Here is a 22,573-nt window from a genome sequence, read left to right on the forward strand (position 1 = left end):
CAAAATGCAGACACCCTTGTCACTTAGGGGAGTTAATTCTGGCTTGACCCCGAGACTGGTTCTGCTCAAGTTTCTTCCTATTCAAAGGGAGTTTTTTCCTTCCCCCTGTCCCCAAGCGCTTGCTCGCTCGCTGCCTTATCCTCCTTTTTTAACAGTGATTGGGTCATAATTCACAAAGGAACATAATTCCTCAATAGCTCTGGACTCTACTGATAGTAATCATAATGTTGCAGTCAGGTAAGTGTTTAGTGAGGTAATACCAGTGAGGTGATGTTTAAAAGCCTTAATTCAAGTTCTTTCCATCTGTAACTTACAGCTTGCCTTTGAAGATTTTTGTTTTGTTTTTTGTCATCTTCAAAGTTGAATCTACTACCTCCTCTTTAGGTGTACCAGCTGCTTCAGTCCCAACAGGATGCTGCTGCTCAGATCTCAAAGCAGCAGTGTTGGCAGGACACCCTCATGCGGCTGTACCTAAGGGGCGAAGGGTCCTTGGCGCTGCGTAGCTCAGATACTGTCAGCACCTGCAGCCTGGAGCTGAGCCGGACCAGCGGCGGTAGCAACCGTCTGGAGCTGCCGTTGGAGAGGAGGGCACAGGCGGGCAGTGCCGGGCGCTTGGACCGGGTGGAGGATGACCGGATCAGCATAAGTGATACCCGCTCTGTGGACAGCCTGGAGAATGGCGACGTCATCTCGCTGTTGGATACGCCGTCTTCCTCTGCCTCCACCGAGCCGCAGCCCCACGTCAAGCCCTGGGTGGTGGGAAAATCAGGGGGCTTGATGCTGGATTTGTCCCATCTGCAGGCATATGAGGGTGGAGAGAGCGGCAGCCAGACACCTGGGAGCATGCCCAGCACACCCTCACCACTGGAAACCTCGAAGCCTTTCCCAGGGAACTCCGGGGATCGAGACGCAACTTCCTCCCTCACTGAAGACAGCTTCCTGTTTAGTGACAACATCTCGCTGGGGGAGTCTTTCAACAATGTTGAGGTGATCCTTCGAATCTTCTACACAGCTTTGCACTTGATTTAAATTGAACATGTTATGCTTTTGCTTATTTTTCAAATAAAATAAAAAAAAACAAGCCCCAGAAAAAAAATCAATAAGGAATATTAAACTGGGGATCCTGTTAAGCTGCTATATCAGAGCCCAGGAATAAAAAAAATAGTTATTTTCAACAAGTCCTCAATTAGTCCATCTTTCACTATTTATTGATATTCCTACAGTCTCTGCATTCAGCATCAAGCCTATTGGCCTCTATTACATAAGAGACTTTTAAACTGGCTCAGAGATGTTGTGTTTTAATTTTAAGGCTCCAAAATCTTAAGCAAACATTACTCAATCAGGAGAAAATGGTTCCCTTTTTAGGGGCTAATGTTCAGCGGCTTTAGTGACTGTTAACCAGCACTGTGTGTGTGTGTGTGTGTGTGTGTGCGTGTGTGTGTGCGCGCGTGTGTGTGTGTGTGTGTGTGTGTATTCATTGTAAGGAGCTAATGGTCAGCCTGAGTAACAGTTTTAATGCCCAGATTTAATTTGTTGTTATGTCTATTCTGTCTTTTTTTTAAAAGTGTTGGCTTGGCTTTAGGATTCATTCAAATATTGAGGTACGGGAAGAGAAGATGTTAAACCGGGGGTCTTGCCACACAGTCTGGTCCAGTACATTTTGTTTGTTGCATTTTCTTCATTCTGGTGAAGAAAACACAAAAATCACAAATGCGCACATTTTTGGGGGGACATGTCCCCTGTATCCCTTTTTACATCTACATCTTTGTACAGAGTGACAGCACAAACTGTGGCTGCTTGCATCTCCTCCTAAAACTCTCTAAAACAGAATTAAAGAACTGGAGTCACGGTGCAGGAAGCGTCTGTTCCTGCAGAGGAATAGTAATGACGTAAATGCCAACAGATGGTCTCTAAGGTAAACATGCAGTAGTGATGTCAGTCGGTGGAATCTGAGTGCAAACTGTAAATGAAAACCTTCCATCAGTCATGGATCTGATTATTCGATTGAATCCAATTATCACTTGCAAGTTTTCAAAACAACTGATCTCAACCTGCAGTCCGATGGTATATGGTAGTCAGTATTCTGATGTTAATGCTAGTAAACAGCATGAGCTTCCGACTCACTGAGGGAAATGTCACTGTCACCTCAGGGTGCCCACCGCTGACTTTTATCTAGTAAGCTTTTTTCCATCACTTCAGTGTCTCACTGCAGGGAAGAGCAGAGAGAGACAACCTGTCTCTTCCCACGGCAGGATGCTGTCAGTTAGAACCTCTAATTTGACATTTTCAAAGTGGTTTATGGAAAAGGAGTCGCTGCTTAATCTTAAGCCTGTTTCACAAACCGCTACTCAGTTTACCCAGAATTCAGTGCCCAGTAGTCTTTACATATAATTAATGGCTGAAATACTTTATATATCTATGTGAAGTCCAGTCTATTCTGAACAGCATAAAATTTGGAAACTATCTAATTAATCTGCCATCAAAGGAGGGTCATAGTGAAGCTGTAGGAAGGTTGGAGTAAAGCTTGAAAACATTAAATGGTAAAATAAAAAGTACTCTTTTACGTACGAAGCACAACGTTAAGGCTGCTTAATTCCTGTTCACATTACGTTCTGTTACACTCTCCATTAGATGAATAAAAGGCACTTTATTTAATCTAATCTACTGTAATTTTGTGTTCTTAATACATTTTGCTGAAGGCGAATTCTGGAAGCTTATGTGGGGATATTCATCTTTAAAGACAATTAGCGTGTCAGTAAACTACACATATATCTCTGGCTCATGTTGTGATTGTCATTTCCGCTGTGGCCTTTAGTAAACCTGTGTTTGACCCTACTGATCTAATGACAGCTCTCTCTTTCTTTGGTCTAATGTCGCCCCCTAGCGTGCAGAAGAGGAGCTGTGCAGCATGTTGCTGGAGATCATCCTGTGTGTGATGTGGCGAGGCGTCGAGGGCTCCGATGATTCAGCGTGGTTGGAGCGTGGTCAGGTCTTCTCTGCTCTCACCAAACTGGGAACTGCCAATGAGCTGCTCCTTCCTGTTGACCAAATCAAGCTCAGGTCAGCCTTCTATTTGAGTTTTAACAGTGCTGGGCAAAGTCGAAGCTTAAAAAGTGTTGAATGATCTCCGTGCGCTCTCTTTCTCCTCTAGTCTGATGGAGCGTATGTTGGAGTGGGCGGTGAGCGACAACCGAGAGGCTTCAGCTGCTACGCTACCGCAGCACACCGAGAATGCAGTTCGCCTGCTTCACATGGTGCAAGACTTCCTGCAGGCAGAGGGTCTCATCAACCCAGCACTGTGGACAGAGAAGGTGCTGGAAGAGGCGGTGACATTGATGGACAGCCTCATGGTGTGGTACTCCTCTGGCTCCCAGTGGTTCCAGCTCTCCCAGGTTGGACTGAGACTGCTCCTGGGCTTCATGGCTCAGGAAGACCCAGAGGTGAACCTTTTTTGTTCAGTGCTCCATCGTCATACTGCATCGCATGCACACACAGTAATAAATAACCTTTGTCCCAGGTGTGTGCCATGGCCACCGCCAAGCTTAACGGCATCCTGCAGACCAAGGAGATTTCCAGCCAGGACGAGGCATGCTACCTGCTAGGGAAGGTGGAGGGAATTCTGCGGCGCTCCATCCAGGAGCAGACCGAGGAGATGTACTCTTTCCTGGTTCCACTGCTGCGAACGCTGCTCTCCAAAGTCCACCGCCTCCTTTACATGGAGCTGCACCTGCCTCAGCTGCCCGACACCAACGGGAGCCCCTCCTTCTTCGACGACTTCAAGCTTTACTGCAACTCACCCGAATGGCGTGTCTACCTCGATAAATATGTAGGAGATTAGAATATAGTGCTGCTGTTGCTTCAGGACAAAAATGAAAGAGTTACTCATTTTGCCCGTCTTTTGTCTGTCTTCAGATTATTCCGTACATGAAGCAGTATGAAATCGAGATGTTCAGTCAGGGCCACGAGACCATGGCTCTGTACTGGAAAGAGTGCTACGAGGCCTTCATGGTCAGCCTGCATAAGAGAGAGCGGGAGAGAGGAGAGAGCAAGATCCGCTTCCAGGTTAGCTGGCATGTTCGTGAATTGGTGATGACTTCAGAGAGCTCCTCTTTGTAAAAATAAAAATAAATCAAAATTCTGCTGTCTCTCAGGAGCAATTTGTGGAGCCTTTCTCACGCCGTGGCCGCCAGGAGAACCTCCGCTACAACAGCATGTTGAAGCAGCAGCACAGCCAGAATAACGCCACCCTGAGGCAGTGGAAGGCAGCGCGGCGGGGTCTGGTGTGTGAGAGAGGGCCCTGGGCTGACAGGTACTGATTTCAACTCTTGTTCTTCCATAGTATGGTTCCTGTTGCTGTAAAAGGGCAGGGATAGCTCAGTAGGTAGAGTGGTGGCCCCATGATCGGAAGGTCGGGGGTTCGATTCCCCTGAACAGCTACCCTGAGGTACCCCTGAGCAAGGTACCGTCCCTACACACTGCTCCCCGGGCGCCCAGTGGCTGCCCACTGCTTCACTGAGTGAATGGGTTAAATGCAGAGAGGGATTTTCCCCACGGGGACCAATAAAGTACACTTTCTAAAAAAATAAAGTACACTTTCTAAAAACAAATGCTCTCAATATGAGCTTCAGGCTCAGAAAGACGAAATGGAAAGAATGACACTGGTATGAGGAGGGAAAAATATAAGTGCATAAATAGAATAGAATTAGATGGGTTTAAGTTTAAGTGTGATTTGGAGGTATTTAAAGTCTCCTATGTAACATTTTTAACAGGCGCCAGGATGAGATGCACTGGAGGGTATCGAGTGCTGAAAACTACTCCCGCATGAGACTGAAGCTGGTCCGTAACTACAACTTTGATGCTCACAGAGAGGCCAGTGCTCTGAGAGACAACCTGGGTGAGATAGCATTTCTTTTTCTCTCTGAAATATCTCTCTCTGTTTAGACGAGCTCCTGCCACTTGAGTCGTCTCTGTAGAGAAATGTAGGCTTGAATATTTTTGACTTTAGAGTCTCTGTTTGGCAGCAGGCGCTGCTTTAACAGAGGCATCAGTGGGTGGATGTAACGATAGGGGAAGTGTGTGTGTGTGTGTGTGTGTGTGTGTGTACAGTATATCATGAACACACTCATCCAACCTACTTGCGATAAACAGATTAACAGAAACAGATATGAGAAACAAGTCAGAGTCCTTCTAGAAGCAGGTCTCTTATGCAGCCATCTTTTAAATCCATGTGTTTTAAAGATATTTTGAACCTTAGCTTTGTCCCAGTGTAGTGCATGAATACATGCTTGCATAGGATTAACAGCTCAGTCCCACCAGAGCAACACAGCTGCAGCTTTGCTGTGCACATACATCACTGCAGCATCAGAGGTTTGCTTCTCAGCTGTTTTTGGGGACACGAGCAGGGCAGCAGATTCCTATTCAGCCTCCTCTGGGCCCATGTTGTCTTCTTAAACAGTGTCTCTGAATAATGTCAGATATCATCTTGGTCTTTGTCTGCCTTTGAGTAGTTCCTCTTCAGAGATGATGGATTAGTTTAAGCACCACGTGTTTTGACAGATTTGTGGAACTAAGAGTAAAAAACACTGATGTTGTTATTCTAGGGCTTAATCTTATAATAAATCCTTCCAATTTGCATTTTGCCCAGACAAAGTATATGAACGGTTATATGGGAACCCCAAAAACAAATTGCGTACATAAACCTGTAGAGCTGAGCTAACCCAGTATGGTTTTGTCATTTGATGGCCCTTGACAGGAGAGCACAGAAGCTGATTTTTAGCAGTGCTGCGTAATATTAATTTGCCGCCTCAATTTTTAATTTCCACCCGTCTCACTTGCTTTACTCAGGTGTCCATCAGCAGCGTTTAAACCCAGAGTCTCTGCTGCTGGAGGCAGTGAAGCAAGTCAAAGTTAGCGACCTGGAAGATGACATCCTGGAGCTGCCAGAGGACGACCCTGTTGCTGCCAACAACCAGTCAGTCACCAAATAATGACTGTCGATCAACAGAACATATTCACGTGTAGATGTGCTGAGTTATTGAAAGGCTTTCTAAGCAACATCCCACTCTGGTTCCTGCAGGGTTGAAGCAGATGAGGCGGGCCAGAAGGAGAAGCTGGTGTTGTGGGAGGATTGTGAGCTGGTGACGATAGTGGACGTGGTTCCCGGCCGCCTGGAACTCACCACACAGCACATCTACTTCTATGATAGCAGCCAGGAGAAGGAGGAAGGTGAGGAAGCACAGAGAGAGAGAGAGGTGGAGGCCAAAAAGAGAGAAAGACAGAACAGACTTAATGCTCGATGTGTCATTTTTCCCCCCCAAAGGAGTGGGTCATGACTTCAAATGGCCTCTGTCGCAAATCCGAGAGGTCCACCTTAGACGTTATAACCTGCGGCGCTCAGCTCTGGAAATCTTCCTAATTGACCAAACCAACTATTTCCTCAACTTTAAAAAAGAGGTGCTGGCACACAAGTGTTATTTTCTATGAACAGCAAGTAAATTAGTGAAAGAAAAAAGTAGGATACTAACACTGTGTTTTTATTACAGGCCAGAAACAAAGTCTACAGCCGCATGTTACTGCTGCGATCCCTCAACCTATATGAAACCCGCTCTCCTCAGGAGCTCCTCAAAGCCTCCGGACTCACACAGGTCAGGACTCAGTAACAGTATCAGCCTTCTTACACAAACTCTGCAGCTTCTAAAAGACCAAAGACCAACAGTGTCTTTTACCACTGAGGAAAAAATCATTGAAATATTAAGCTCTGTCTGCAGAGAACAAAGGGTTCTTGGGCAACATTGAGTAGAATGAGCTCACAGGATTTGTGTCTTGGTTTGGTCACAGAAATGGGTGAACCGAGAGATTTCCAACTTTGACTACTTGATGCAGCTCAACACGATTGCCGGCAGAACGTACAATAACCTGGCTCAGTACCCGGTGGTACGTTCATCACTCAGTACAATACTGTACAGCTGTGAAACCCATAAGCCTGCTTTCTTGGTTCATTTCATTTCCATTCTGACTGAATCATTTGTGGCCGTTTGTTCAGTTTCCCTGGATTCTAGCGGACTACACCTCAGAGGAGCTGGACCTTTCTGATCCTCGGGTATTCAGGGACCTGTCAAAACCAGTCGCTGTGCTTAATGAACGCAACGCAAAGGCGGTTAGAGAAAAGTACGTTTCACTCTCGTACTGAATTAACATCCAAATGTTCTGACGAGCATCTTGATCATTGAGAGCATTAACTAACACATTAAATGTGTCCGTCAGGTATGAAAGTTTTGAAGACCCAACAGGAACCATAGACAGGTTCCATTATGGCACCCACTACTCTAACGCTGCCGGCGTGATGCACTACATGATCAGGGTGGAGCCCTTCACGTCGCTGCACATCCAGCTACAGAGTGGACGGTAAATGTCTCATTATACATGATTTATTTTCCCATCCTCTTTCCTCTTGTTTATGTGCATCTATCTGTATGGCTGTAGACTCTAATCATAGCATGAAAGCCTGCAGAGCTTAATCTGTACCACCCTGACTGTACCAGGTTCGACTGTGCAGACCGTCAGTTCCACTCCATCCCAGCCACATGGCAGACCCTCATGGACAACCCCAACGACGTGAAGGAGCTCATCCCTGAGTTCTTCTACTTCCCAGAGTTCTTAGAAAACCAAAATGGTGAGATTTCACTTTTTGGTGTATGTATGCAGAAATCTTTTCAGATATTACAGCTACCACCAGTTTAAATGTAGTCCTTTTTGTGCTCTGTGTGGCTGTCATAGACAAATACGATTAGATCCTCATGCTTTGTTCTCGTTGTCTCGTTGCAGGATTTGATCTGGGTCGCCTGCAGATCTCCAAGGAAAGAGTAAATGATGTTGTTCTGCCCAAATGGGCCAAGTCCCCTGAAGACTTCATCTACAAGCACCGCAAAGCTCTGGTGAGATGCAGTTTTACTGCCACTGCTGTGTGATGTCACTCCGTAGGGATCATTCCCACAGCAGAGACTCTCACAGTGCAAGTCTGGATGCATCGCAGACTGACTGTTTCCAGACAATAGTTGAGTTAGCTGACATATCGGGATGCTTCTTAAAGCTGCTTTAAATAGATCATATAGATTAAACAGATGGTGATAATGCACCTAGAAGCACAACATTTTAAATCTAACACAACTATCAGTCATTTGAAAGCATGCAGAAGGAAGGCAGTAATAGTCAAATAGTTCCAGGTAAAAATCAAACATATGTTTCTTGTATAAGAAAGAAATGATGCAGTACTCGATTACCTGTGACTAAAACCTGTAACTGCAGATGGACACTATCTGCTTTGGAGTGTTTGGGTTGTAATCGCATTTTTTCTGTTACAGGAATCAGAGTATGTGTCAGCCCACCTCCACGAGTGGATTGATCTGATCTTTGGTTACAAACAGAGGGGCCCTGCAGCGGTGGAAGCCCTCAACGTCTTCTACTACTGCACATATGAGGGTAACGAATCCACAGCAGCCGTCAGGCTGTCACATCTCACCGTGACTGTTGCGTTTATAAGTGCAGTAATTTATTAGTATTAAGAGAATGGTCTGGGTTTGCAGGGGCGGTGGACTTGGACGCCATCACTGATGAAAAGGAGCGTAAGGCTCTGGAAGGCATGATCAGCAACTTTGGTCAGACACCCTGCCAGTTACTCAAGGTGCAGACTCACTCTGGCATCTGTTAGTGAATATCTGCTGCTCTCAGTCTGATATTTGAGTTTGTGTGCGTGTGTGTTTAGGAGCCCCATCCAGTGCGCCTGTCTCAGGAGGAAGTGGAGAAAAGGAAAGCTCAGTTGGACTCGTGTCCTACCAGCATGTTTGAGCACCTCAGTGACCTCAAGTCCTTCTTTGTTGAGGTATTAGCTCAAATAAAATAAAATACTGCAGTTTCTTTCCTAACATGTCAGATGCTGTGAGCTAAAATTTGACCAAACGTATTACCGTGTTTTTATGAAGGGCATCAGTGACAATGTGCCGCTGGTTAAGGTTGTGGTCCCAAAGAATCAGTCACATTCCTTCATCACCCAGGGGAGCCCAGACACCATGGTGAGCCATGATTTTGTACTTGGCTTTTCTGGTTTTAGAAAAGAATCAAGGAAAGGTGAAGAGGAATGACTGATCAGTGGCAGTGATGCCTTTGTGGTGTTCATGCTGTCTGCAGGTAACGGTGAGTCAGAACTGCTTGGTGGGGACCCATGGGTGGCTGCCTTATAACAAGAACATCTCCAACTACTTCACCTTCATTAAGGACCCCACAGTTTCTAACACCAAGTAAGGACACTGCACCATCATCATATGCATATCATATCATCAAAAGTCAGCATGTCTGTTTATACTATAAAGCACTTTTACTGGGTTTGACTCTGGTGCTCAATTCATTTAGAATAGATTTGCATGTCCTGCAAGGCAGTGGGCATGGTGGGCACTGTGCAGTTATCCATGGATCAGCAGGGTGTATAACACTAATAATGATGATGATGATGATGATGATAATAATAATGGAGTTTATTTGTGTATACTTTTATTTTATGTAATATAAATTATTGTATATATTTTATAATCTAATACTTTTAGCCCAGTTTCATCAGCTTGTACAGGACTCTTAAGTATAATAACAAACAACTAAATGTTGGTAATATAACATGAAATACATATTTTAATAGAATGTAACATCTGCATTTTTCTTTACCTGTAATTGGTGAAACACCATGCAACAGCAAGCAGTGAGCAAATCAAGTAACGCCCTTTATATCTAGATGGATGGATATTCTGCCTGTAGCGTGATCTCTGTCTTCTTGTCATTATCTCCTCACAGAACCCAGCGCTTCCTTTCAGGACCCTTCGCCCCCGGTGTGGAGGTAACCGCTGGATTGTTTGTGGTCTCCCATGATGGAAAGTTGCTCTTCAGTGGTGGGCACTGGGACAACAGCCTGCGGGTCACTTCACTGGTTAAGGGAAAGACTGTAGGACAGCACATCCGGCACATGGGTAAAGAAGGAAAAGTCTTCACTCGCACCGCATTGAAAACTATGATATGACAGTCCTGCCCTCACTAGGTTAGGTTTGTAAGGTCGAGGAGCAGGCATGTGATTGGATAGCTTCTAAATTGAGAGCTTCTAAGTTGTTCTAGATAGCAAGATGGTAAAAAACCTGAAAAAGTGATTATCAACCCAAAAAGAAACAACCACTGGTCAGGTGTATTGCTGTATGTGATTTTTTATTTTTTTATTTTTTTGTTTTAACCTGTGCTTTTTTTTTTTCATCTCTCCTTCAGACATCGTGACCTGCTTGTCAACAGACCACTGTGGCATCCATCTGATCTCTGGCTCCAGAGACACAACCTGCATGGTGTGGCAGGTTCTGCAGCAGGTTCGCACAGAAACACACTTACAACACGTTATTACTCTGAATTGTCATTGCACAGTCATACGTTTTATAATCCTACAACAGAAATCGAGTACTTTCCCACATGGGTGGAAAAAGCAAGTCAAGCACAGTGAATAATTACCATATGTACAGAATAAAATGTACACAGTATGTGCAGAAATAAGAAAATAAAAGTGCAAAAATAAATCCTAATAAGGAGCTATTAACTAGAAACTGTTTGTGACTTCTTGTCTAAGTTGGATTTAGTTTTAATTCCAGTTTGAACCTAAGAATGAAAACAATTCCATGATTTCACTTTTTAACAGAAAATGCTGATTAAAAATCTTTTGGTTTGATTGTGGACTTGTCTTTATGCCAGGGTGGAGCTCCTGTTGGTCTCCATCCCAAACCTATTCAGGTGCTGTATGGACACACGGACGAGGTGGTGAGCGTCAGCATCAGCACAGAGCTGGACATGGCTGTATCTGGAGCACGGGTAAGTCTACACGCCTGACTGCTGCTGAGGGCCTGCAGCTGCTTTTCATCTCATCCTGTCTGCTCATTTAAATTCTAATACCACCGTGAGAATGTGTGAAAAGCTATTCTAATCACATGCTGAGTCAATGAGCTGGAAAAGGGTTTAGTGCTGGAATTGTGAGTCTTTGAAGACGGGCAGACCTGAAAGGTTTGAAGCCCCCCCCCCCTAAACTAAACACATGCATTACTTTGAGCTTTGTTCTCCGTTCAACAGGACGGGACGGTGATCATCCACACTGTGCGCCGGGGTCAGTACATGCGCTGCTTGCATCCACCGTGCGACAGCTCGCTGCCGCTCTCTATCCTCCACCTGGCTGTGTCCTGGGAGGGTCACATGCTGGTTCATACCTGTCTGGAGGGCAAAGCAACACTCAAGGTGTGTGCACATTTTAAGTTTTTAGGCTAACACACAATCTAAAAGGTGGGTAGGACTCTCTGCACATCTCTACGTGTCTGTTTTTTTTTGACAGTCAGAGCAGGCCAAAAAGCTATAAGCTGACTCAGACCTCTACATTTAAATAAATATAAACTAATAATTACAACACAGTGCACGTGAAACGCAGAACAAGCCACCATGGAACAGACCTAATCTGACCAGCAGACACTTAAAGATCACATTGATAACTGGGCCTAGACTAGTAAGTATGCGCACAGGTGAGCAGAAGGGAGCGTGAGAAATGCAGCGTTTCAAGGGCATATGTGCTTATATGTTGGTTTATAGTCAGACTTCTTTTAGATTAAATCTGAATTCAGATATATAAACTCCTTTGATCTGCAGTTAAAGTTTTAAATGTTCTTCTGTTCCCCCCTCTTGCCAGGATAAAAACGCCCTCCACCTGTACTCTGTAAATGGGAAGCACCTCTGCAGCGAGCCTCTGATGGAGCAGGTGACAGACATGTGTGTTTCTGGGGAGTATGTAGTCATCGGCAGCGAGCAGGGATACCTGTCCATCCGTGACCTCTACAGGTAAACTTATAGAAACAATATTGGTGATTTTGAATCAACATTAGCTGTTGGTATTTGGCTCTTCCACCAGTTGTTCTGTTTTATAAAGCCTTTCATCGAAAGCTTTGAAGAGTAGAGGCCTTTGTGCTTTAACGTTTTAACTGTTTCGGAGCATAACGAGCGACACCGTCCCAAATAAAAATTGCTCGCTGGCAGCTGCGCGTCCTACATGCATGGAAAGGTTACAGATATTAACCTCGAGCTTGTTTCTCCTCCGCAGCCTGTCTCTGTGCGGAGAGCCCATGGCCATGAGGGTGCCAGTGTGCTGCGTCTCAGCCACCAAGGAGCAGAGCCATGTGCTGGTGGGACTGGAGGACGGCAAGCTGATCATCGTGGCCGTGGGCAAGCCGGCGGAGGTAAAGAACTCGCTGCGGAACTACATCGCTCAGAGCCTTGAGGGATCGCCGCTCATGGCGTCCCCCCTACTGGCCCCGCTCCGCGCTCGTTCACCAACACGCCTGCTCCACCAACGTGACCAACTGGTGTTCAGCCCCACCTCCACCTCCCACAAACCTTAGCAAGCTCTAGTGCTGTTCATCCCCTATAACACTTTTATTGCTATAGATTTAACACACACACACACACACACACACACACACACACACACACACACACACACACACACACACACAAGACCTGCTGCACATATACCCCACGTTGACCTTTTAACCCACAGTCACCTGTTCTTCTCAGGGATGGCTGTCTCACACAGTCATATGGCTTCCTCACAAAACAACTACACAGGCACACAAACACATCTGAGCCACATTCCTTCAGCCACTAGAACCACAACTGTGAAATCGAAGCGACTTCTTGTGTGCACCTCATTCTGTGTTTTTGTTTCTGTTTTGTATTTTCGAATACTCGACATCTGTGCAAAACTCCATCCGATGCTGTCTACCTGAAGTGTCATTACATTCTCTGTTTTGAGTGTGCTCTACGGACTATAACAAAAAATGCTGTGAAACAGACTAATTAACGATTCTGCAAACTCAAGCCATATTTACAGTGTAGCTACAATCGAATAATCACTAATCCTGTGCCACACTGGCTTAATATGATCATGTAAATAGTGTGTTAGCACACATGTAGGAGGTTGATCCAGACAGTCCCCCTTGGAATCACTGCGCCTTCCAGTTTTTTATCTTTTCCATTCAAATTGACTCGCACCAAAGTGACTCGAGCTTTGATTTGTTTTTCTTTGTTTGCCTCACTAGTCATTTAAGCTCCAATGAACTAATCGATCACTCATGAATCATGTTACCCCCTCACCCCCCTCCCCCTGTTTCCTTTGACTTCACGCTTTTCTTTCCCCACTCTCCCCCCCCTTCCTCCGCCTCACTTCTTCCACCTCCTCCTCCACTCTTCCCAGATGCGTTCGGGCCAGATCACACGGAAGCTGTGGGGTTCCAGCAAGAGACTGACTCAGATCTCCTCGGGGGAGACGGTGTACAACACCCAGCAAGACCACAACTGACCCGTTCCCCGCCTGTCCCCCGAGCCTTTAAACCATCCCCTTCAAGCACGTCGCACATTGTCATTTCATATCCGAGCAGATTCTTTCTCCCATCACCTCCCACGGTTTTATCAGGGGGTAGGTTTTGGGGTGCAGGAGCACCACAAAGCCTGCATGCCCACATGTGCATTTGAGTGCTCTTGCTTTAGATTGTGATCGCATGGCGCTGGCGCCGTGGTTCCAATGCAGAAGTAGCGCCAGCCTCAGCAAAACCACACCACTGCCCACTTCTCGCACACGCCACAGCTGCCCTCGTCATCAGAATCTTTACTACAGTCAGCCTCATTTAACGGTTAACTAACTGTTCTCTTGTATGTATGCAGGGATGGATGGATGTGTGTTTGCACACAGTTTTGCTGTGTGCTATTTAAAAATATTGTTTCAAGTGGCCTTTTTGCTCCCCCACCCCCTCAGTTAGCCTTAGGTGCAGACACTCGGCCTGTGATCTGCAGGCCAGGACGATTCATGGTTGCCTCAAAGCTGCCACCACGCAGCCTTATGCAGTAAGACGGCTCCACCACTCACAAGACCAAACTGTCTGCATTTTTCTATCGTTTTTATATACCCGTGTGTGTGTGTGATCTTTTAGTGATGTTTTATTGGGAGTTTGGTTTATGTGTGTGTATGTCTGTGTGCGTGCGCATGCCCAGCAGCTTGGCATCTGTTCATATGCATGGCATTTTGGTTTTGAGATTAGACAAGAAATAGTGATGCAGAAGTCAGTTTTTTGTTTGTTTGTTTTTTCGTTTTTACATTTGGGGTGTAGCTGACGTTTTTTGTTGAGAAACATCAGAAAAGGTGTTTAAAGGTACTTTTTGTAGTCCCCCCTCCCCTTTCCAAAGTGTAACTAACAGTTTCACCACTAGGTGGCAGTGTTTTTACCAAACATTATAATTTTAACATTGATATTAACATGATGCACCGTTTCCTCAAGAGGCATTGCCTGGTTAAACGATAAAATAATGACTCGCTTCATCACCTCGTGGGAAAATTGGTTGATATCTCGTGTAAACAAATCCATTCACATTCTGTTGGATGCTTCAGTTAATTTTTGTTGACGGGATTTTACAAAAAGTACTTTTAATGTTTTGTCATTAGCATATCATTTAAGATCTAGTTTTGTAAATAAAAATAAAAAACACTACATTCTCAATCACAACAAGCTTTGACATGAAGACTTATCACAGCAGTGCAACGAAAAACGACTATAACGTCACGTTTCTCTGTACTTCATTGAATGTTTTTAAGTTACTTGAATCTGTTTCTATCCATAAGTGAAAGTAGCAGTTTTTTTCACACATTGTCTCATGAGTGACATATTTAAAAACTATTCTAACTGTTTAGAAATGAAGGAGAAAGTAGAAATCCTTAAGGGCTTTACGAGATGTCAGTGTTATCAGCAATACAGCTCCTTCATCGCATGCCTGTCGGTGCTTCCTTTCCTCTATTTCTGTCCAGCATGCCTCGCTCAGTCAGATCCTCTATTTTCCAGTCTTCCTATGGCTAAACTGGGACTGTAAATGGACTCCCTCTCTTCCCCTTCTGAATGCCTTTAGCTCTCATCATTGCCTCAAACCCCATCTCTATTTTATTATTTGTGCTTCTCGCTCGTTTTCCTGTTTATTTTAAAGTGACTGATTTCAGAGTTTTCCTTGTGTGGGGCCTCAAGAATGTTTGGGTCAACTGGGACAAACATGCATGTGAATGTGATTGCATTACTCTGTAATATACCGCAGTATGAAACTGCTGTGTGATTCATAATTTTGCACCATACCTGAGCGAGTGAGTGTGCGAGTGAGAGTTTATTTTCCGTTGCCAAATGTTTTTTTTATTCCTGTCTGATTCTGTGAACTTTTGCAGCCCTGTGGGTTTGGCACTGGGCACAGAGTCGCTCTAACGGTTTTCTCTCGTTTTTTTTTTGTTTGTTTTTTTCTGATTTTTGTATTTTGTTTTATTTAAATGTCAGTTTGGTGGATTGCAAAGACCAATCTGTGTCCTCCTTTAAGAGATTTCTGTGAAAGGTGCACAAAATGTTCTATTAATGCAGTTTATTTTTCTTTTGTTTATTCACATTTTTCATTCAAAGACCACTGTTTGAGTTATTCCACGACTGCAACAGAGTGCCTTTTATCCCAGCGTGGTGTCCACATAGAGGTAGATTTCTCCTTCTCCTTCGTCCCAAACTTTGAAAGCAGCATTCCACACATTAGTCCGTCGCAGTTGCACCGGGAACCAAGAATATGGGACTTCCAAGAAAAATCAAAGTACTATTTTGTGTCTTAGCTACATTCTCTGTAACTGTCACCAAAATGGATGTGTGTATATCTGTGATTATTTATGAATACAGTATATAATGTACAGCATGATTTTTATTTTGGCGTCGTTAAAATGTACTTTTGCACTTTCCAGGTACTAAATTGTAACAGATTGTTTTAACTTTGCTCCCTAATCTGTAAAAACTGCTTTGTATAAACAAGTGGAAAATAATCATTAAAGTCTTGTCTAAATTCAAAGGACTTTTTACTCATTTCTTAGGGAATAAACTTATAGGAAGAAGAAACGCACAGATGAGTAATATGCTGTGTTTTTATTCAAGAATGCACAATCAGCTTGTGGCAGGGAACACAAAGGTATCGTAGGAAATGATACCCGCGAGCCCGTCTCACGTTGCTTCTTTGCGATTTCTCTTACGTAGGAATCATGTACGTACAGATGGATGCTCTCTTCAGATCACAGTTGGCAGTAGTCCACCGGCTGTTGTCTGCAGTGTGGATAGGAAAAGGATCATAGTAGATTAGTCCAGCAGGATAAAGATAATCCCAGTTTTTTATTAGGTGTCTTATCAATTTTATGTGACACAGACAGTACTCTATAAAGCTTTGTTTAAAAGGTGCTTTTATGACACATGCCTCACAAAAGGAACCCTTGTCTAATATAGCACTCATGACTGAGATGAATAAGAAGATCAGGCATTTTAGTTGGCAAACTATTATTATTTTTAAGTCTCTTACAATTTGAGGCGGGAAAAGTTATAATATAGAACCACTGCCTTTCAGTGGTAGAATCCATAATTCAAACGCTGCTCAAAAAAATGAAATGAACACTCCTTAATCAAGTCAGCTAAACTTTTGGTCTGGTCAGTTCGGTAGCAGAGGGGCTTGTTAATCAGCTTCAACTGCTTGGTGTTTAACAACAGGGGCAACAATGAAACAACTGCTAAAAAAAGGAATGTTTTCACAGCTGGAGACCACTGATGTTTTTTTTTACTATTTTTCACTAGTTTTGCATTTAGCTAGGCTCAGTGTCACTACAGCTAGAATTAGGTGAGACTTGGACCCTACGGAGGTTGAACAGGCAGTCCAATTCCTCCAGGATGGCCCATCAATCACGCCATTGCCGGAAGGCTTGGTGTGTCTCCCAGCACAGTCTGAAGCATGGACGAGATTTCAGGAGACAGACAGTTACTCTAGGAGGGCTGGACAGGGCAGGGGAAGGCCATTACCCCTTAAGAAAGACTGATATCTGCTCTTTTGTGAAGGAGGAATGGCATGAGCACTGTTAGAGCTACAAAATGACCTCCAGCAGGTCACTGGTGTAAATGTCTCTGTCCAAACAATCACAAACGGACTTCATGAGGGTGGTCTAATGGCCTGACGTCCTTTAGTGGACCCCGGTCACTCCTCAGCACCATGGAGCCTGATTGATATTTGCCACAAAATGCCAGAATTGGCAGATCCGCCACTGGTGCCCTGTGTTTTTCACAGATGAAACCCTGAGCACATGTGACATATGTGAAAGCGCCTGGAGAACGTTGCTGTAACATCATTCTGAATGACAAGTTTGGTGGTGGGTCGAGAGAGGCACACAGACCTCTACAGACTTGGCAAAGGCACCCTGACTGCCATTACAGATTAGGATGAAATACTTGGGTCCACTGTCAGATCTATACTGGTGCATTGGGTCCTGGATTCCTCCTGGCCTGTGATGAGAGTATGCAGGCAGTTCTGCATACTCTCACTTGCCTGACCTAAATCCGACAGAACACCGTGGGGACTTTATGTTTTCATCCATTAGATGCTGCCAGGTTGTACCTAAGGCTGTCCAGGAGCTCAGTCATACCCAGCCCCCAAATGTCATCTCATTAAGAGCATTTCCCTAGCATTGTCAGGTATGCTTACAAGCCAATACATACTACAGATTGCCGTTCTGAGGTACTGCAATTAATTACTTTGATATTTTGGTGTGGCTTTGAATTTAGCCCCCTGTAGGTTGGTAATTTTCAATTCCATGAAACGACATGCATCCCTTCATTCCTAACACATTAACCAGTCCATATCAGTATAGATCTAATCTTATCTGATGTGTTACCAAAGTGTTGCTTTAATTTTTTTGAGCAGTGTATAAAACAGTACTGTACTTTTGCAAGCAGGCTATTAAAGCATAAAACGGCAATATCGGGGTCTAAAGTTCAATGCCATTACCTAACAACTCACACCAAATTAAGTGAGGCTGTAGCTACAACACAAAAGTGCTGTATTATGGTGGGGTCTTTATCTTACAACATAAAGAGCCTTCAAGGCAACTGTTGCTGCAAGCTGGCACTATAAAAATAAAACTGAATTGAATTTAAAGCAGAGGTGTTTCAAAGTTACTCTCTGGAAAATGCTGGAATAAATTAGTAATTAGTGTGAGAGTAGCGTGGTTCTTACCTAGCTCAAACATCTCCACACAGACAGGTTTGTCAGTGTGAATGTTGGGGTGGCCTGGCATCCAGTCGCTAAAACCCCACTCTGACCCGTCCACCCATGACGCCTCTTGGTTCTGTGGAGTGCAGAATACATATGAAAGGTTAAAACAAAATGTAGTCTTAAATAACCCAATTGTTTGTAAACTGTCAATAAAAATAAAATGTTAGCATATGAGACCCTTTCTATGAAGAAAAGTATGGCTAATATGACCATATTACCACTTCACTTGTTTTAAAACATCACTTAGTCACAGGACACAACAATTGCAATACTTTAAGATAAAAGTTTGAAGGTCAATGTCTCATCAAGGTAAGAATAACACTATCAGTCCTGCTGATAAGATATCTGATGACACTCTCCTTGGCCTCCATTCATTGACACAGCTCATGACCAGACTGCTGGCATTACAGCCACTAAGAACTGGAGTAAAATTGTGGTATAAGTAAGTAGAGAACACCCTGAAAAACACACTGTTGTTTTAGCACCACATGTTTTGAGAAAACCTTATATACCTATATAGGTCGCCAATTAACATGATAAACTTGCCGTGACTGTGGCTCCCAGCCAGGTTAGCACAGGGCTCTTCTTACCACCCTTGGTCACCAGGGAAATCAGATGGGAATGCAGATCACCACTGGTTACAGAAGCAAGCTCGGCATGTGGGGCAAGAGTTCTGCATTTGGCCTGTAGATTGAGAAACATTTAATTTACATCCTTTAAATGAACAGGGGATTAGCTTTTTATATGTTTTTGGAATGGTACATAGTCTAACCTGAGCATCCTTGAAGGACAGCGGTGTAGGGTTGAACTCATAGCACTTGTTGTTGATAATCTCCCCCTGACATGCCACTTTTGCTCTTTGGATGAAGCTGTAAAAGGGCTCGGTTCCCTGTCTGAAGCCTCTTTGGAGAGGCAGAAATGGTTCGGTTCCCTGTCTGAAACCATCTCTGAGTTTCATAAAGGGTTCGGTTCCCTGCCTGAAGCCATCTCTGAGTTTCATAAAGGGTTCGGTTCCCTGCCTGAAGCCTCTTTGGAGAGGCAGAAATGGTTCGGTTCCCTGTCTGAAACCATCTCTGAGTTTCATAAAGGGTTCGGTTCCCTGCCTGAAGCCATCTTGGAGTTTCATAAAGGGTTCGGTTCCCTGCCTGAAGCCATCTCTGAGTTTCATAAAGGGTTCGGTTCCCTGCCTGAAGCCATCTCTGAGTTTCAAAAAGGGTTCGGTTCCCTGCCTGAAGCCATCTCTGAGTTTCATAAAGGGTTCGGTTCCCTGCCTGAAGCCATCTCTGACTTTCATAGAGGGTTCGGTTCCCTGCCTGAAACCATCTGGGAGATGAGAAGGATTTTCCACACGGACCCAACTACCACCACTCCTTTGGACCGGAACATCAGCATCGGCTGAAAGACAAAAGACATTGGAAGTAAACAAGCTTCTAAAATCATAACGATACTCTAGAGGTGACTTAGAGGGTACATTCGCTAAGCTAAATGTGATCAAAATCATGTTAAACAGGTTATCATGTTCATTTCTTTGTTCATGATGAAAAAATACCTAACAATTTATTTTTAGTTAAACCTCAATAATGTCCTGGGACTGAATAGAAAGGCAAAGAGTCATTACAATAAAAAAAATCATCCTGAGGGGGCTCAATAGCTCTACCAAATTTGAGAGGATAATATGTTAGTTCTTGAGATGTCAGCTACTGGCTTCCCTAATAGAGGATGACCATTAACCATTAACCATTTGGATTCATTCACTGGGGAACGTGAATAAATGTGAAAAATGTAATTTGAATCCAACCAAAAGTTGTTGAGATATTTCAGTCTTGGCCAAATTGGCCTGTGTCAGTAGGATCATGTAGGTAGGAGGTAAAAGTAAGCTCTGTACCTTGTCTAAAGCCATCAGGAAGGAATTGATGGACATCACTTGATGACTTCTTCAAACCTCTAGGGGTTTTGATTGGGACAGCTTGGAGGCCTGCAAAGGATTACAGTTACACTATATAACTATAATATACATGAAGCTGCATTTGCACACCCTGCCTTCGACACTGGTGTTCGACTTGATTAACATTATAGCACTAAGCTTGCCAGTTGATGGATACATAAATGTGTGGCCTTTTAGGTCAATTATTAACTATTGTGCAATGCTGATATATAGGCCACGACCTTTCTTTAACAGTGTGATAAATCAATGATAACGGTCAAAGTCTACGTTCTGTACTTCCATTAGGGAACTACAGAATGTTTACTGTCAGTTGTTTTGCTGCCAAGGCAAGAAACAACAGAGCCAACATTAATTATGTCAAGGACACCTCAAAATAAATAAAACATTTGACACTGACCAGCCAGGAAAGTTAATATATTGACTGAACCCTACTGATGTTTCACATAATTGTATTAGTTTTTAAAGATAATTGAAATATAGGGATGGAAGTTTGGATATCAAAATGTTTTTATATCTAGATCTGCTGTGTCGGAATTGCATGATTCTAAGATAAAATCTGTTCTGTATTTTGCACTTATTTCATGAACTCATCATAAACTGATATGTAGAGAAATAGGCCCCTCTTCCCCAAGGATTCGGGAGACTGTAACCTTCTTTATGTTGAAGATTAGGCTTAAGAAAGCGTTCTGCATTTAAACATTAGTCATTATTAATCTCGGCCTCTCTTCCACAGTGCATCTTTTGTCCTGTCTTTCTCCCATTACCCCCAAGCGGTTGCGTAAAATTGCTGCCGCCACATGAGCCTCGTTCTGCAGGGGGTTTCTCCCTGTTAAAAGGGAGCTTTTCCTTCCCACCATAACGAAGTGCTTACTCAAAGGGGGTTGTTTAATTGTTGGGGTTTCTCTCTATTATTGCAGGGTCTTAACATTACAATATAAAGCACCTGAGGCAACTGTTGTTGCGACTTGGCAACAACATTTGCCTCAGAAACACATCATCTGAAAATTAGGTGAGCAGTAATGATATGAAACAAATATCTAGCCACAAATAAATAGGCAAGTTTTACTGCACCAGTGAAAGGTGAAGGCAGTGAGATCTTACCTGACAGTGCCAGGAGCAGTAGCACTAACTTGAACATCCTGTAAGGAAATTGGAAGAAAATGTTTTACTTCTTCTTCATAAGCCTATACAACCTACAAATGTATCCAGGCTCTCCTTAACGGAGTTGTTTTTAACCTCGTTTGTATCCTGCTTACCTGAGGCTGTAATGAGGAATGCTGCAGCAGTTCAGAAAGAAAAGGCCACCTATTAATATGTGTCTTTCTTGGTCATAAACCTTTTTAAAGAGATTACTGATTAATCTAATCTAAATCTCCTGTAGCTCTTTATTGACTGATATTTGATGACCTTTGCCTTCACTCTAAACTGATAAAGATTTGAACTCAGCACTAAATGTTGGCTGTCACTGTCAGCCACTGGCCTCTGACCCAAAGTTATCAAACACCTAGTTTTCCTTGACATCCTATGATACTGTATGCATTCTGTTTTCTAGGGCATGCAAGCATGTGAAGGGTGAATAGCACTTGGTTTAATCAAGGGAGCTCAATCAATATTTGTGAATGTGGACAGAGAGAGACGTTACAACAGATGGTAAACGTGACGCTGGAGGCCACTAAAGGTTGTTTTGGGGGTGACTGAGGTATTTCACAGACCTTTGATGTTGGTGTAGAGCGCTTGTTCAACTTTGTAACCCTGTAGCCATCAGGACATGGGGTGTAGATGGTGGTTAATATTCACTTTTTATTAGCAATGATTAAAAAGCGAGTAACTTCTAACTTGATTCTTCTGAAATGCCTCAGATTTAATATCTCTCGTGAACTCGTGGTGCTTCAAAGATGATTTAAAAAACAGTTCAAAAGTTCAAGGTCATTTTTGACATCACTGCGCTTCTTCGCTGGTCAGAGTAACGCGTGAAGGATTTGACCTTTATTAGGAAACACACTGAACTTTCTAGATGTCTATACTCACACACACGGCGGGGCGGTGACTCCGTAAGCAGCCCTCCACTCGGAGACGTGCTAACTCCGCACTACCGGCTGACGCGGTAATTTAAAACGAGCGTTAGTACAGTTTGATTGGCTAGTTTACACACTCACGTAAGCGGGCACGGGGACGTTTGTTCTTACCGGAATCAAGTTAGCGCCAATGACTTTCAAACTAAAAGCAAAATAATACATTTCTAATCATGAAGGGAAGCCAAGACGTTTGTTTTTTATTAACTCCCACTAGGATAACGGTCTTATTTTATTTTAAACTGTGGGTATCAAATTATTATCCATAGATGGACACAATATGTTAGTAGCTAAAACTTTTATTTTGACGACATGGCAGGAAGTTGTACTGTGCCTGATTGATCTTTGTTTGTCAGGAACT

General features: G+C 43.7%; 2 protein-coding genes across 2 annotated transcripts in view; one reads left to right on the forward strand and one right to left on the reverse strand.

The window, feature by feature from the left end:
- Nucleotides 1-14,502, forward strand: part of nbeal1 (neurobeachin-like 1) — a 60,479-nt gene extending 45,977 nt beyond the window's left edge. Inside the window, exons 28-55 of the mRNA XM_085348764.1 lie at nt 385-987; nt 2,885-3,060; nt 3,152-3,440; nt 3,518-3,826; nt 3,913-4,062; nt 4,152-4,309; nt 4,770-4,894; nt 5,845-5,971; nt 6,077-6,225; nt 6,320-6,453; nt 6,543-6,644; nt 6,838-6,933; nt 7,043-7,167; nt 7,264-7,404; nt 7,542-7,672; nt 7,825-7,934; nt 8,361-8,478; nt 8,583-8,680; nt 8,762-8,878; nt 8,979-9,068; nt 9,184-9,293; nt 9,838-10,010; nt 10,297-10,391; nt 10,768-10,884; nt 11,140-11,301; nt 11,744-11,892; nt 12,152-12,287; nt 13,304-14,502. Of these exons, the coding sequence (XP_085204890.1) occupies nt 385-987; nt 2,885-3,060; nt 3,152-3,440; nt 3,518-3,826; nt 3,913-4,062; nt 4,152-4,309; nt 4,770-4,894; nt 5,845-5,971; nt 6,077-6,225; nt 6,320-6,453; nt 6,543-6,644; nt 6,838-6,933; nt 7,043-7,167; nt 7,264-7,404; nt 7,542-7,672; nt 7,825-7,934; nt 8,361-8,478; nt 8,583-8,680; nt 8,762-8,878; nt 8,979-9,068; nt 9,184-9,293; nt 9,838-10,010; nt 10,297-10,391; nt 10,768-10,884; nt 11,140-11,301; nt 11,744-11,892; nt 12,152-12,287; nt 13,304-13,408 (4,395 nt within the window). The 3' untranslated portion in view covers nt 13,409-14,502. The remainder of the gene's footprint in view (nt 1-384; nt 988-2,884; nt 3,061-3,151; nt 3,441-3,517; nt 3,827-3,912; nt 4,063-4,151; nt 4,310-4,769; nt 4,895-5,844; nt 5,972-6,076; nt 6,226-6,319; nt 6,454-6,542; nt 6,645-6,837; nt 6,934-7,042; nt 7,168-7,263; nt 7,405-7,541; nt 7,673-7,824; nt 7,935-8,360; nt 8,479-8,582; nt 8,681-8,761; nt 8,879-8,978; nt 9,069-9,183; nt 9,294-9,837; nt 10,011-10,296; nt 10,392-10,767; nt 10,885-11,139; nt 11,302-11,743; nt 11,893-12,151; nt 12,288-13,303) is intronic.
- A 1,530-nt stretch (nt 14,503-16,032) lies between these two features.
- On the reverse strand, nt 16,033-21,412 carry LOC146608591 (uncharacterized). Its single transcript, XM_085348436.1, has 7 exons — nt 21,397-21,412; nt 21,242-21,279; nt 20,081-20,170; nt 18,968-19,590; nt 18,742-18,879; nt 18,157-18,268; nt 16,033-16,208 (listed from the first exon to the last, which is right to left on the reverse strand). The coding sequence occupies exons 2-7, from the start codon at nt 21,276-21,278 to the stop codon at nt 16,135-16,137; spliced, it is 1,074 nt and encodes a 357-aa protein (XP_085204562.1). The 5' UTR covers nt 21,279; nt 21,397-21,412; the 3' UTR covers nt 16,033-16,134.
- Between the last annotated feature and the right edge of the window lie 1,161 nt (nt 21,413-22,573).

Source organism: Diplotaxodon limnothrissa, linkage group LG23, assembly GCF_057381915.1.
Source record: "Diplotaxodon limnothrissa isolate DT_005_m linkage group LG23, D_limnothrissa_male_GT1.1, whole genome shotgun sequence".
NCBI classification, from domain to species: Eukaryota; Metazoa; Chordata; class Actinopteri; order Cichliformes; family Cichlidae; genus Diplotaxodon; species Diplotaxodon limnothrissa.

Excerpts from the sequence above, each read along its gene's own strand:
- LOC146608591 (XM_085348436.1), bottom strand. The coding sequence starts at position 21,278 with ATGTTCAAGTTAGTGCTACTGCTCCTGGCACTGTCAG. Across the intron at positions 20,171-21,241 it reads ACTGCTCCTGGCACTGTCAG|GCCTCCAAGCTGTCCCAATC; the intron begins GTAAGATCTCAC and ends AATCCTTTGCAG. Across the intron at positions 16,209-18,156 it reads TGTGGAGATGTTTGAGCTAG|ACAACAGCCGGTGGACTACT; the intron begins GTAAGAACCACG and ends TCCACACTGCAG.